Raw genomic sequence first — 16,274 nt, forward strand, 5'->3', positions numbered from 1 at the left:
CAAGTGGATGCCTTAAATACATCTCCATCCTGCTGGCATTCATCTATATACTTACCTTTCTTTTTAAATATATTTTTATTGATTTCAGAGAGGGAGATGGAATCATCAATGATGAGAGAGAATCATTGATCGGCTACCCCCTGAACACCACTTACTGGGAATCAAGTCTGCAACCCTGGCATGTGACCTGATTGGGAATCGAACCATGACCCCCTGGTTCATAGGTCGACACTAAACACTGAGCCACACTGGCCAGACTAGCTCTAAGTTTATGTGTCCAACTATGTCACTAGATTTTGAGCTCCTGAGGGCAGGTACTCGGCACTCCTTATTCACCGTTGTACCCCAGACATAGTGCCTGGGACAGTATACATGTACAACACATTCTGACTTAAGTACTAGTTAGTACTCTTGCACTTAGAAATAGAGATCCTATATCATCTTGGGTATAAATCCAGAGCTCACAATTACTTGAAAAAAGGAGAAGGACTGTTGTGTGTGCAGCAAAAGGTGTGAAACAGGGAGAGGGAAGCGAAGAAGCAGCCGTACAGTGTGTGGTAAATGTGAAAAAGGTCTTCATGGTACATGCTATCCTGAACATAAGTGCGCGTGTTAAATTGTGTGTGGGACATTTTAGTAAATTCAATGTTAGTATTTAAAAAATAATGGCAAAAGCATAAAAATTTGTTGGTGAGCTAATAAATAGTAGTAGAAACTAATGCTAACAAAATTAATACTGTCAAAAATATTAAAGAACAAATTTTCTTATCTGAATGTAAAAGTTTAAATTTTTTAATAAATTTTAAAATTTACTTTTTTTTCATAAATTTATAGAAGAGATAACAACATAAATGAACTTTTTTATCATACCTGAAAGTATTAAGAGTGTATGTAAAAAAAACTAGCTTCAACAAATAAGTATTAAGCTTACTATAAATTTCTTAGTACAAATGTACAAATTCGTCAAAAAAGCCGTGGCATTTTTCACGTATACCAGGCCTAAGAGGCTGGCACTAAAAGGGTTAAGGGAAAAGAGGTCAGTGCTCCTGACTGAATAGTCAGGTATTGTGCTGCAGCTCACCGGTTAAAAAAATCATTGCTCTAGGGATAATGGGGGAATAAGGACACATATGTAACACCTTAATCAATAAAGAAATTTAAAAAAAAATAAAAAAAACACTGCTCTAACAGCATCTTTAAAAGCCTCCTGGCCTCCAGTCTAGACCTTCTGCAATCCAATCTCCTCAGGGTAGCCAGTATACTTTCTGAAACACAAATCTCACCATGTTAGCTTACTCAAAATCTTTTAATGTTTCCCACCATCTTTAAGGGAATGTTTGAACTCCTTAACAATGCACAGTCTTTTTATTTATTTATTTATTTATTTATTTATTTATTTATTTATTTATTTTAATATGAGCTCTGGTTTTCTTGTGTATTTTTTAAAAATATTTTTATTGATTTCAGATAGAAGGAAGGTAGAAACATCAATGATGAGATAGAATCATTGATCAGCTTCCTCCTGCATGCCCTCCACTAGGGGTTGAGCCCACAACCTGGGCATGTGCCCTTGACCAGACGGGCTATCTACTGAGCCAAACCAGCTAGGGCACACACAGTCTCTTAAAATCTGGTCCCTGTTAAGTATTAACACCTTCTCTCTCCCATTCCTGTCTTCTGCTCATCACATACAAACCTGAGCTAACTGTAGGTCCTCAGATTTACCATGCTATTCTTAGCCTCTGGGTTTCTGCATGCTATTCTTCCTGCACAGCCTCTCCCTTCTAAAGTCCTCTTCCCACCATACACATTTACCTGGCTACCTCAACTGATACTTTGCTTTACTTTTCCTTTTGGGCACCATTTCTTCTAAAAGCCTTCCTAATTACAAGACTGGGTAGGCACAACCCAACCAGGTCCTTAGCCTTCATACTTACCTTCATCTTAGGCCTTAGGTGCTAATCTCATTCTTTAGACTGTAAGTTCCTTGAGGACAGTGACCATGCCTTGTTTAATACTATATCCCTAGTGATTAGTATTATGATGGGCACATGGTAGATACTCCAACCAATATATGTTGTATAAGTTATTAAATGTGTACTCTCTATACACCCTTTTAATTAACTACACCTAATTTAAAATACAACACCTAACTAATCATGTCACCAGTTTATACAGCCCTTTAATGTAAAAGGGATTTCTCATTTTCTACTACATGTTCTATAGAAGGAATAACCTGAATACAGATACAACACAGATACATCTTTAAAAAGTCATCTTTAAAAATTCATTTTGTAAAATACAAGTAACCTTAAACAAGATTAACTTGACTGCCATGTTTTAGAAAAAATATTAAATTCTTAACGCATAATGAAAAGAGACAATAAAAGGTTTTATTATTCAAAGGTGTAACTGGGTAAGTTGATTTGTTTACATCCATTCTTGTGAAATATTTCTTAAAAAAATACGACCAACTTCTTTGTAAATAGCAGACACATACCTCAACTATGATGACCTAATTTTTGGTGGATAATGTACATGATTAGGCAGAAATAGGTAAGCTCACACTGGTAGATTAACTATCAAATTCTCAGTCAAAACTCCGTTTGTGGCCCCCGCTTCTTGATTGATTTCTATTCCCACTTCGTCTTCGACCATCTTGTCGACTTCCTGACCGACTCCCCTGTTGACTCTGTCTACCTGACCGGCCACCAGATCGACCCCCTGACCGACCTGACCGGCCTGACCGGGCACTTGACCAGCCACTCCTCTGTCTGGAATTAGAAGATGTGTTTCCATCATAATATTCTTCGATTTCTGGTAACTTGGCTGGCACTGAGATTATCCAGTCTGAATCATGCCACTCTGCCTGTTGGGGGAATTTACAGGATTAATATAAATGCAAACTAGAATCCATAAGGAAGCACATGAGTATAGGACACTCTTTTTTCATGCCTATTATCTATTAACTAAAGGTCTTTAAAGTCAAAGTATATGGTACAAACTTAAAAACGAGAGGGGGAAAAACCATATTAAAAGCACTTGCCAGGCTGGTGTGGCTCAGTGGTTGAGCAACAACCCAGGAACCAAGAGGTCACCAGTTTGACTCCCAGTCAGAGCACATGCCTGGGTTGCAAGCTCGATCCCCATGCAGGAGGCAGCCCATCGATGATATTTCTCTCTCATCAATGTTTCTTTCTCTCTGTCCCTCTTCCTTCCTCTCAGTCTAAAAATCAATAAAAGCATTTGAAAAAAATAAATAAATAAAAGTACATTCATGCCCAGTTGGCGTGGCTCAGTGGTTGAGCATAAATTCCCAGTCAGGACACATGCCCGTGTTGTGGCTCAATCCCCAGAAGGGGGCATGCAGGAGGCAGTTGATCAATGATTCTCTCATCATTGATGTTTCTATCTCTCCCTCTCCCTTTCTCTCTGAAATCTATAAATAAATAAATCTATAAATAAATGTGCTTTATTTCTTTATAAAGCACATTCACTAAAGTTCCCAAGTTTTACTCTTAGGAGAAATCCTCAGGCCTATTTTGAGACTCTCAATTTATACATTCTAAAAGAGCACACTGTCTTCTCTGCATCAAACAATTAGGCCATTAATAAGTAGTGCATTGCTTTCAGCAAGTATACTGACAGAAGCAAGGAGTAAGAAGCTGATGATGGAGATTAAAAACGTGTAAGCACCATCTAGGGACTAGAAAAATGTGGCCAGTGGAAACAATTTGGTATTAGAATAAACAACTCAACATACACAAATCAGCAGCTCATAAGAGCATCAATGTCATATCCTGCAACATTAACTGTTCTTCATTGTGATCATAAATTACCAAGGAAAGTTAATATTAAAATACCTGTTGGTAAGAGTGAGTAGACAAACACCCACACACACCATTGGTGGTAATATATAACCAAAGCCTTAAAAATGTGCAAACCATTTGGCCAAGCAGTCATCTTTAAAAATTCATCTTAAAGAGATAAACATAGCAATGTATAAAGAGTTAGCTACAACAACATTGTTTATAACAATATACTATGGGAAATAATCCAAATGTCAGAAAATAGGACACTAAGAAAAGTTGGACACCCCACATGGCCAAATGCCAGGGAGCCATTAAAAATAAGCGTATAGCTGACACAGAAATGTATTCACAGTACATTCTGAATTTTTAAAGACTTAAAATACAGAACAATCCCCTCTTGTTTCAACGTATGTATATAAATATGCACAGGGATGCAATAGACAAATTCTACACTATAATCATTCACTTTCTTCAACAGATAAAATACAAGGAAATTTTTTAAAAGGACAAAAGAGGGAGAACCTATAGATTAAAAGAGAGTTAAGAAACATCAAATTACAATATATGAACCTTATGGACCTTACATTAAAAAATATTTAGGAGATAATAGGGGAAATTTAAACACAAATTGGACAGTGTCATGGAATTATTATTTTGGGGATTTAATTATGGCATTATGATTATTTTTTTAAAAGTATCCTTAATATTTAAGTATATGGAAATATTTGCGGTTGAAATGACAGAATACATAAAATTTGTTTCAAAATTCTAGGAGAGTAGGGAAGTGGACGGAAGTAGGCATGAGACAAAATTAGCCAGAAGTTGATAATTGTTGAAGCTGAGTGATGGGTACATGAGGATTTTTATGCAATTCTAATTTTTTATATGTTTGAAATTAGTTATAAAAAATGTTTTAAATTATGATACAGAATGGATATTTTATAGCAAGGAATTATTAATTGACTTATGGCATGATAAATATACTGTAACTATGTTCTTAATCCTTATCTTATAGAGAAACATACTCAACTATTGAACAGATAAAAATTTTTAAATACCTGTAACCTTTCTGACTCAGTTGTGGGAACATCAAAGCAAACACCCTAAAGACAAAATGAAACAATTTATTTAGATTCATGAGTTGATTTTTTTCCTAATATGCTAATACTTGCTAATAATCTCTATATTCGATAAAACAAAAAGATTAGGTGTGTCCCATGATTGCTTATAGGATTAAAACAGCTAATACATAATAATGCCTGCTTATTTTATTTTCTAAATCAGAAAAATAACTAAACACAATATCTAATAAGAATCTACTACCACTGAAAGTCTAGCGCATTCTCTAGAAAAGATTTTGTAGACGCCATAATGCTGTTCCATGTCCTTTATAAAATGACCTGTCTGATAGTCATTTCAAAATTTAGTACCAGCCCTGGCTAGTGTGCTAAATGGTTAGAGCGTCAGTCCGAGCACCAAAGGGTCTTGGGTTCGACTCCTGGTCAAGGGCACCTACCTGGGTTGCAAGTTCTATCCCAGGCCCTGGTCAGGACACATGTAGGAGGCAGATAATTGATGTATCTCTCTTGCATCGATGATCGTTCTCTCTCTCTCCCCGCTTTCCCTCCCTGCTTCCCTTCCTTGAAATCTATAAATAAATAAACTTGACCCTCTCTGAAAATCAATGGAAGAAAATATCCTCAGGTAAGGATTAACAAAGATTAATTGATTAATTAATTAGCTAATTAATTAATTGCCAGAAAGTTTCTCTCCTAAGGAGCTGCAGTGTTTATCAGATAATGAGAATGATGTAACCCAAGATGTTTCCTCCTTGGTCTTGATTGCTAGTTAAGTTGAAAGTTAACTTAATACTCAAGTATAATAACTAGTTTAGCCTAAGGATCTTGTTATATTTTCCCTCCCCTCCACATTTTTTTTCTGAATGTGTATATTTGTCTCATACTTGCCACAAACCCTTTTTGAATGTAAGTAATATTAAACTCTGATAATTACTTCCAATAAACCTTCAAGTTAATAAATTCTAGACTAAAATGAAGCTCTGTAGTAAAATTAGATGAATAAATATAACATCTTTTCTCAAAACCATTAGAAGAAATCAGTCACTAAGATTACAGATGGTTTTAACTTTGCTATTTCATAAATGTATTAAAATATTTAATGCACTACATTATCCACATTAACAATCAATATTACTGGTCTGGCTCAGTGGATAGAGCATTGGCCTGCGGACTGAAGGGTCCCAGGTTTGATTCCGGTCAAGGGCATGTACCTTGGTTGTGGGCACAACCCCAGTAGGGAGTGTGCAGGAGGCAGCTGAATCCATGTTTCTAATTCTCTATCCCTCTCCCTTCCTCTCTGTAAAAAATCAATAAAATATATATTTTTTAAAAACAACCAATAGCAGGCCACTCAAAAATTAATATTGCCTATTTCCTAAATAACAGTTGTGGCTATTGGAATCATAAGTTACTTCATCTTAGAAAATAAACACACACCACACAATAAGTATATATGGGCAGAAACTTAAATAATTTGGATATTAGGTAGTCAAAATAAGAATAACTTACAGTTTTCTAGAGTAATGGGTTATTTAAATAACTGCCCAAAAATTTACAACAAAACAAACTAATTCATCCCATTAGGCCTCAATAAAAGAAAGAAGGAACAAAACTTGCTGGTCTTTATATACATTTACAGTAGTTGATTAAGCTTTTTAGTTGTCTAGAAAAGCCTACCATATTTCCTTTTAGGAGGCACATTCTGGTAATTTGGGACACAGCATTACTACTCAGTTTTCTGTTAAGTTCTTTCCAAGCACAGCTGACATCCTGTATTTCTTCTGGGCTTTCCAGAGTCATGGTCACAAACCCCTTAAGGAATAAAAGTTACACTATGTTTATGGAAAAAGCAATAGCAGCAACAGCAGCAATGACGTCCTAATTCAATGAAGTTCATGACTTAAACATGCCAACTTATGAGCCAACAATATAACATGACTGCTAAAAAAATAACTTCTTTGAAGCTGTATTAATAGAAGATGAGTGTTTACAGATCATTGATAGTACCATTCTCTTATGCATTGCGATGAAGACCAAATTTAATTCTAACCATCATGCTTTAAGAGATAATTAAACTAGAGCAGGGGTCCTCAAACTTTTTAAACAGGGGGCCAGTTCACTGTCCCTCAGACCGTTGGAGGGCTGGACTATAGTTTAAAAAAAAACTATGAACAAATTCCTATGCACACTGCACATATCTTATTTTGAAGTAAAAAAACAAAACGGCAAAAACACCTGCATGTGGCCCGCGGGACGTAGTTTGAGGACGCCTGAACTAGAGCATCAGAGAAAAGGTAGTAAAGAATTAAGGAAGTCAATTCTGAAAGAGTCCAAGTTTGCATGGAGTAGAAAAATAAGAGGCTATAAACTCTTTAAACTTTGTAGGGACTATTACATAGGCAAGACTTACTTGTTCTGTAAAATTTCACTGTATAGGAAAAGGATCAACATGAAGAATATATATGGAGGCATTCATTTAACAAATATTTCCGTGCCCTCTGTGTGTGTTTCAAAGACTCTACTAGGTGTTAGAGATTCAGCAATAAATAGCCCTTTCTCTCATGGAGGTTACATTGTAGTGTAGGGGGAGAAGAGCGGGGCTGATGGAATGCGACAGACAGTAAACAAATAAGAAAATATACAGAATGTCAGATAGTAATAAGCACCATAAAGAAAAGTAAAGCAGAGCAAGGGAATAGAGGGTAAACCAAGCTATTTCAGGGTGATCAAGAAAGACCTCTCTACTAAGGTGATATTTGAGGAGAGACCAGAATGAAGTGAAGGTTATTAAAAGGAAAGAACATTTGAAACAATGCAAGTAAGTACAATGGCCTTGTGTAGGGGTAGGTTTAAGTTTAAGTAACAGCAAGTAGGTTACACCCTAAACTGAAACAAGCAAGGGGAGAGTGGTAAGAGATGAGACCAAAGAGGTAGCAAGGGAAAGATACCCTGTAGGACATTTGTGGTAAAGGCTTTGGATTTGATTAACCTATAAAGAAATTTTAAACTACTAACACCCTGTTTCTAAGATATTCTAGACTTTTATCTAGACAACTGACCTACTCTTTTAAAAGATCAATAAAAATGATGGGCAAACAGTCCCAAATTAAGAGAGACATAATAACCAAATATAACATATAAACTCTGCCCTAACTGGTTTGGCTCAGTGGATAGAGCGTCGGCCTGCGGACTGAAAGGACCCAGGTTCGATTCCGGTCATGGGCATGTACCTTGCTTGCGGGCACATCCCCAGTAGGAGGTGTGCAAGAGGCAGCTGATCGATGTTTCTCTATCATCGATGTTTCTAACTCTCTATCCCTCTCCCTTCCTCTCTGTAAAAAATCAATAAAATATATATTTAAAAAACAAAAACAAACTAACAAAAAAAACATATAAACTCTAATCGGAACCTAATTTTTATAAAAAAGATATATATATAGGGGAGGGATAGGAAGAAAGAGGGGGAAGGGAGGTATAGAGTTGGACAATTAAGTCACTCTCGCAAAATGACATTTGGCTAAACCATTAGCACCTGCCAAGTGGAAACCATCAGATGACCCAGCTGTACCCACTTGCTACATCAAGTAAGTCACATGCACGTTTACCTCCCCTACGCCTTTTGTTTCCCTCTCCCACCAACTCTGTCTCTCTCTTCACCCAGACATCAGAGAGCTCTTTTTTGATGGGTCCCCTCACCCAGGAACTCCCCTCACTTACATCACGATGTAAGTGAACTACTTGCAACTAATAATTCTGGTGTGGTTTGTTTAGATATCTGATATGGACATGGCAGGGGGCCAGATTAGATGACGTCTCACACACACACACCATCCATATATACATGCAATCCTTAATTTGCATGGTACTATGTTAACTTCACAGACTACTTCTCGATTTACATAGTTCCATGGCAATTTAAAAAATGAACAGGTTTTGGTTTGCAAGTTTCAGTTAACAAAGTGTCATGCAAAGTGAAAATTTCCTGTATTTCTTTCCAGATAGACAGCTAGCTATGGTTCAATTTTAACCTTTTCTCAAGCACATACATTTTCTTACAGGTTTCTACCTTATCAGAGGTAATCAAAGATCGTGGTTCAAAACTCGATGCACCGGAGATATGGGCTAATGCTGCAGCCAACGCATCCACCGCCCCTTTCTCTTCTATCAGTCTCTGAGCTGATGGTCGGAAAAAGTCAACAGCAGCATAAGAAACCGAAGCCAGGGACCTATAGTTTAAAAATAGCAAATTTTCTTGGTCAAGGCAAAGGGAAAAAATTAAAGATAAGAGAATGAATGGGAAAAGAAAGAGCAACGTTTTTGTATTTTAATATAACTAAGTATCTGCTGGTAAAACTGGTGATTAAATTTTCTGATTTTTGAACTAGCAGAGCTTAAAGATGAATAGCCTAACACAAAAGAAAAAATTATTCAGCAAGGTCAGAAAGCATACCTGATGGCATCCATGCTTTTAGATTTAACTAAATCCATTGTAGAAGGAACACCTACACGTTTAAAAGTAATTCCCTGAAAATGAAAGAATTACATTAAAGAAAAATGGAAGTCTTTACAATTAATTTCTAAATTAATATAGCTTTTTGAATTTCCACTTCTTGGACGAGATTTCCAAGCCCTAGCAGATCAAAAGATCTGCTTTTTCAAATAAATCACCAATTACAAAATCTAGAAAAAGAAAAGAGATTTTCTGAATTGCCCCTTAGTTACAAACATGGAATTTCACTTGCAAACTTAAGCTGATTCAAAAAAAGGAAAATGATGCTGTTTACAACTATGAATCTTTTTCTTATTACCCTATCTAATTTTACAAAGTATATTAGTGTATAGAAACACATCATAAAAATAAAAAAATATGAAATACCACAAAAAATCCATAATTATTCAATATAATCTTAACAATTACACCAAGACAATGTCATAGTCACCATTACAATGCTGGACACTAAGAGGTACTGAAATCATAATGCACTTCTGATTTTAGTATCAAGGGAGAAATTCAAGGGAAAAATGAGAGTCAGATTTTCTGTCTTCACAATAACACATATATGAAAACAAAGAATTGCAGCTAATATATATTTAGCTCTCCACATGCTTCACATCCAAATGCAGCTTAAACTGAGAAAAGTTATAAAGATCTATTTGTGAGAACAAATGTAAAAAGAACTCTTTTCAGATAATAAGCCTGAAATAAATTAACTCTACTTACTGCTTTTTGTTCCACATATCTTAGTTGACCTCTTTCTCTTGGTTGATAAAAACATATGCAAATTCCTGTCCGGCCAGCTCTACCTGTGCGTCCGGAGCGATGAATATAGGACTCAACATCCTAAAAATAAGAGGTAATACTTTTTTAAAACCTAGCAAGTTACACAGTCATTTCAACATCCAAATAATAATGCTAATAACAAAACTACTACTACCAATAATAACTCAATCCTGTCACTTTTTCCAAAATCCCAAAAAAATTTTATGCAGAATTTTGGGACACGGGGGATATGATCTTAAACCTTATCTAAAATTTTTTTTAAAATAAGCAAAATAAAACCTTATCTACCCCATCCAAGGACTCTTTAATGGCAACTTTTTAATAATTCCCTCTATAAATCCATGCTTCACATCCAAATAATGAAGTTAGCAATTTGCAAAGACATCGGATTCTAGTCAATTTAACACCACAGTGACAAGAACAGATAACATTTTTTATATCCAAAAGCAAAATTTCCCACACACACAAAAAGTCAATTTATACAACTGTTCTTTTCCCCAAATCCAATCTCATTTCCTACCTGTGGAGGAGAACTCTGAATCACCAAGTCAACCTCAGGAATGTCCAAACCACGGGCAGCCACATTGGTCGCCACCAAAACTTTAAAACTACCTTCTCTGAAGCCTTTCAGTGTAATTTCTCTTTGTGACTGTGCAATGTCCCCATGTAAACACTGGGCATTCTATTAGGAAAAAGGGGAAAAGTAAGTGTACAATTCATACTTACAATTGATAGCACCCTAACACCATACATTCTGTGCTCTTTTTTTTTGTTGTTGTTTCTTTATCTTATTTTCTGATCACTGTAATGCATGTTTATTGTTCAAAAAACCATTACTGAAAACCTTTCCTTAAAATCCTCCTCTTAGTAATTCACTGCTAGTAGTTAGGTGAATATTCCTCCGGAAATTTTTTTTTAAATACACACACTGCCCTAGTCGGTTTGGCTCAGTGGATAGAGCATTGGACCGTGGACTGAAGAGTTCTGGGTTCGATTCCAGTCAAGGGCACATACTTTGGTTGCAGGCTTGATCCCTAGCCCTGGTTCGGGGCATGTGTAGGAGGCAACCAATCCATGTGTCTGTCTCACACCAATGTTTTTCTCTCTCTTTCTCTCCCTCTCCCTTCCACTCTCTCTAAAAATCCATGGGAAAATATCCTCGGGTGAGGATTAATAAAAAACAAACACACAAATACACACACACACACACTTCTCACATATATTAGCATGTACTGTAATTTTAAGTACTTACTTAAAAATAAGGGACCATACTATAATTATATTTATGTACTGTTTTGTAACCTGCTTTATAAATTATTAGCCATTTTTCCACATCTATAACTCAATTTTTTATTTTTATTTTTTAGAATTTAGTGACTTATTTTTTAATATCTATGTATATACACATACATATTTATTGATTTCAGAGAGGAAGGGAGATGGAAAGAGAGCTAGAAACATCAATGATGAGAGAGAATCATTTATTGGCTGCCTCCTGCACGCCCCCTACTGGGGATCAAGCCCACAGCCCGGGAATGTGCCCTTTACTGGAATCGAACCCAGGACTCTTCAGTCTGCAGGCCAACGCTCTATCTAGACCAGTGGTCACCAACCTTTTGGACCTTGTGGACCACCGGTTGGTGACTGCTGATCTAAACCATCTAGGGCAGTGATTTTTTAGAGAGACAGAGAAACACTGATGTGAGAGTGCAACATTGATCAGCTGCCTCTTGCATGCCTCCCATCTGGGATTGAGCCCACAACCCAGGCCTGTGCCCTGGACCAGGGATCTCCTAGTAGATAGGACAACACCTAACCAACTGAAACACACTGGCCAGGGCCTTACTTAATTTTTAAAAACTATATATATGATTTCTTCATATGGATGTGGTATCATTTATTTTAGCAATATTCTACTGATGAACATTTGGGTCGTATCCAAATCTTCACCTTCAGAAACAATGCTAGTGAACAACATTGTACTTATATCACTGGATACCTCATTATATGTATATTTCAGAAGGATATATATATATCTAGAAACTGTATTTCTGGGTCAAAAATTATGAACATTTAACAAAAGAGGTTGTACCCATTTACTCTTCAACATTCTGAGTATTTATTTCCTCATACCCTACCTACCCTGTTTACTATGAATCATTATAATCCTTGTGAATGTAATAGGCAAAAATGACTTCACAATGTTATTTCAATTTACATTTAGGTAATTTTTACTGAAGTTGAACCTATTTATATATTTACCTACCACTTTGCTACAAATAATTTTCCTAGATTACTGGTATAAATTTCCTAGTATTCTTAGCCACTATTAAAATTTTAGTTTATAACTATGCCCTGGCTGGTGTGGCTCAGTTGGTTGGAGCATTGTCCCATACACCAAAATGTGGCGGGTTCAATTCCCAGCCAGGACAAATGCCTAGGTTGTGGGTTTGATTCCTGGTCAGGTCGATGTTTCTGTCTCACATTGACGTTATTTCTCTCTCTCTCCTCCTCCCCTCTCTCGGCATATCCTCGGGTGAGGATTAAAAGGAGAGAGAGAGAGAGAGAGAGAGAGAGAGAGAGAGAGAGAGAGAGAGCGCACGCGCCCGGTTGGCATGGCTCAGTGGTTGAGCGTTGACCTATGAACCAGGAGGTCACGGTTTGATTTCCAGTCAGGGCACATGCCCAGATTGTGGGCTCCAGGTTGAAGGCTCCAGGTTGTGGGGTGTGCAGGAGGCAGCCAATCAATGACTCTCTCTCATCACTGATGTTACTATCTTTCTCTCCCTCTCCCAAATCAATAAAAATATATATTTTTTAAAAGATAGTAAGACTTTTCACAAACGAAGACTACATTAGAAGGAACACAAGACTAACTAAACACGATAGATGATGCCTTAAAAATGGGAAGTTTTGAAAATAAAGATGAAAAGAATTTGAGATAAAGTGACAAAGGAGAGAGAAAAGAAGAGCCAATGCCAACAAGAGTCCCTAAAGAAAAACTCCAAAGCAATCAAACCAAACACCAAAAAATTAGAATTCGGAACTACAAATTACACATGTACATTGATTGTGTACCCAGAAAAAGTGACCAAGAGCAATACCAAAATATATTCTAGTATAACTACTGACTTTTAAAGAAAAAAGTCTTTTGTGTTTAGGCAAAAGACCAAAATCACTCATAAGGGGAAAAAAAGTCTGACTGGCATCAGACTTTTTTAGTATGCTTTATTCAAAAAATAAAAAATATTTAAGATACCAAAGAAAATGCAAACCAATCATTATATATTCGGCCAAATTTATTTCCAGGTATACCGTTATAAACAAGCTATCAATAGGCAATATTGTCTCCTTGAGTCTTTCTTCAGGATCTACTAGATAACTAGTCACAGACAAAAACATGACTAAAGAGACCATGATATAAGGATTGACGGCAAGATTACCGATGGATGTTGTCACAAAAAGAGAAAGCACTAGACATTTTACACACCTCCTGATGAAAGTATACACCAATGAAATAGTTCTCTCTAAAAAAACAACCTGAATTTTCAAGAAATACAGAAGACAGAAAAACATGTTAAATGATACCACATGGAAGCAATACACTAGATTATTTATGGAAACTTGGTTTCTTTCTCTTTTTTTGTTATTGATTTCAGAGGAAGGGAGAGAGAGACAGAAACAGCAATGATAAGAGAGAATCATTGATTGGCTTCTTCCTCCATGCCCCCTACTGATATCGAGGCAGCAACCCTGGGGCATGTGCCCTGACCAGAATCGAACTTTGACTTATATATTAAAGATACTTAATGGAAACACACAATGTAAGAATCTTATCTGGATTCAGATTCAAAAAAAAAACTATTTAAAGAAAAGAAAAGCACTTATGAGGCAATTGAGAACCTGAACACTAATTGATATTTCAAGGTATTAATTATTGTTAATTTATCACCAACCAATTGTGCCATTGGTTGGTGTTGCTAAATGGTTAAGAGTGTCGGCCCCTGCACTGAAGGGTCCAGGGTTCGATTTCCAGTCAAGAGCACGTACCTGGGTTGCAGGTTCAATCCATGTGTAGGAAGCAACCAATCAATGTCTCTTTCACATAGATCTTTCTTTCTATCTCTCCACCCCCCCCCTTTTTCCTTCCCTCCCTCCCTACCTTACCTTTCCCTTTCCTCCTTCCCTCCCACTCTCTCTAAAAATTGATGAAAAGCCGAAACCGGTTTGGCTCAGTGGATAGAGCGTCGGCCTGTGGACTGAAAGGTCCCAGGTTCGATTCCAGTCAAGGGCATGTACCTTGGTTGCGGGCACATCCCCAGTAGGGGATGTGCAAGAGGCAGCTGATCGATGTTTCTCTCTCATCGATGTTTCTCTCTATCCCTCTCTCTTCCTCTCTGTAAAAAATCAATAAAATATATATTTTTTAAAAAATGATGAAAAAATATCCTTGGGTGAGGATTAACAATAACAAAATAATAATAGCATTGTGGGTTTTTAAAAATAATCCTTTTCTTTTAGAGACACATACCCAAATATACATGGACATATGTTTTCTAGGGTTTGCATGAAAATAATTTAGGAGCAAGAAATGAGTAGAATTTGTGAAATAAGATAACTGTTACAACTGGAGAATGAGTACATAGGGATTCATTAGACTGTTGACTTTTGTACATGTTTGAAATTTTCTATAATAAAAAGTTAAGCCCAGCCGGTGTGGCTCAGTGGCTGAACACCAACCTATGAACCAGACAGTCATGGTTCGATTCTTAGTCAGGGCACATGCCCAGGGGACATGCAGGAGGCAGCTGATCAATCATTCTATCTCATCATTGATATTTCTTTCTTTCTCTTTCCCTCTCCCTTCCTCTCTGAAAACAATAAATATACATAGGTTTTTAAAAGTTAAAGAAAGCCCTAGCGGGTTTGGCTCAGTGGATAGAGCATTGGCCTGCGAACAGGGCACGTGCAGGAGGCAACCAATCAATGTGTTTCTCTCACATCAATATTTCTCTGTCTTTCCCTCTCTCTTCTACTCTCTCGAAAATCAATGGAAATATATCCTCGGATGAGGCTTACAAAAAAAAGTTAAAAGAAAAAAGACATGGACTTAGTATTGATTCATTCATTAAGTATTTGTGATTCATTTTACAACACAACTCTAAAATGTTACCCACTCATACCCATAGAAACTCACTATATTTCTACCTCTATATTTACTTTTTTATATATATTTTTATTTATTTCAGAGGAAGGGAGAGGGAGAGAGAGAGAAACATCAATGATGAGAGAGAATCCTTGATCAGCAGCCTCCTGCACACCCCACACTGGGGATCAAGCCTGCAACCCAAGCATGTGCCCTGACTGGGAATCGAACTGTGACCTCCTGGTTCATAGATCCACGCTCTACCACTGAGCCATGCCAGCTGGGCATCTACCTCTATATTTTCAAGCTCACATCTGCAAAATCTTTAGAAAACCTGGTGAAAATGGGTAGAATTCTATCCTAATTTACCAGATCATTTGAGCCTGACTACAACTTCTTTCTGAATTAGACCCAATTCTAAAAATGACTATTAAGCCTGGCCAGTGTGAGTCAGTGGTTAAGCGCTGACCTATGAACCAGGAGGTCATGGTTTGATTCCCAGTTGTGGGACATGCCTTGGTTGAGGATTTGATCCCTAGAAGGGGGTGTGCAGGAGGCAGCCGATCAATAAGTCTCTCTTATATTTGATGTTTCTAGCTCTCTTTCCCCCACCCTCCCTCTCTGAAATCAATAAAAAAATATATTTTAAAATGACTATCAAACTTGGGCCACAAATGACAATATGAATTTTTGTGGAGTGATTCACCCATGTAATCTCAATTAGAGAAATCATGAAAAAAGACTTACCTGTTTTATGTGCGGATTCATGGCCATTTCAGTTACATTCTTTTTGGTCTCACAGAAAATAATAGCCCTCCCTTCAGACCCACTGTAGACTTGAAGGACATCTCCAATAACTGCTGGCCTCTGAGACCAATGGCATTGGATGGCCAAATGCTTTGAGGAAAGAAAATGCCAAATATGTTTCATTAAAATTAGTAGAAAAGATTTCTCTT

General features: G+C 36.9%; 1 protein-coding gene across 5 annotated transcripts in view; it reads right to left on the reverse strand.

Annotated features, from left to right (window-relative positions):
* Positions 1–919: 919 nt before the first annotated feature.
* The window catches only part of DDX50 (DExD-box helicase 50), a 28,718-nt gene continuing 13,363 nt past the window's right edge, over positions 920–16,274 (reverse strand). For 2 of the 5 annotated variants that reach the window (XM_079794344.1, XM_079794345.1), the window contains 8 exons: positions 16,066–16,215; positions 10,693–10,854; positions 10,113–10,232; positions 9,342–9,415; positions 8,958–9,117; positions 6,569–6,703; positions 4,871–4,915; positions 921–2,869 (listed from right to left, as the gene is read on the reverse strand). In XM_079794344.1, the coding sequence (XP_079650470.1) occupies positions 2,591–2,869; positions 4,871–4,915; positions 6,569–6,703; positions 8,958–9,117; positions 9,342–9,415; positions 10,113–10,232; positions 10,693–10,854; positions 16,066–16,215 (1,125 nt within the window). In that variant the 3' untranslated portion in view covers positions 921–2,590. Of the gene's footprint in view, positions 3,978–4,870; positions 4,916–6,568; positions 6,704–8,957; positions 9,118–9,341; positions 9,416–10,112; positions 10,233–10,692; positions 10,855–16,065; positions 16,216–16,274 lie in introns of all 5 variants that reach the window. The other 3 variants (XR_013814798.1, XM_079794343.1, XM_079794346.1) reach the window with 3 other exon arrangements.

Source organism: Cnephaeus nilssonii (genome assembly GCF_951640355.1).
Source record: "Cnephaeus nilssonii genome assembly, chromosome: 16".
Classification (NCBI taxonomy): domain Eukaryota; kingdom Metazoa; phylum Chordata; class Mammalia; order Chiroptera; family Vespertilionidae; genus Cnephaeus; species Cnephaeus nilssonii.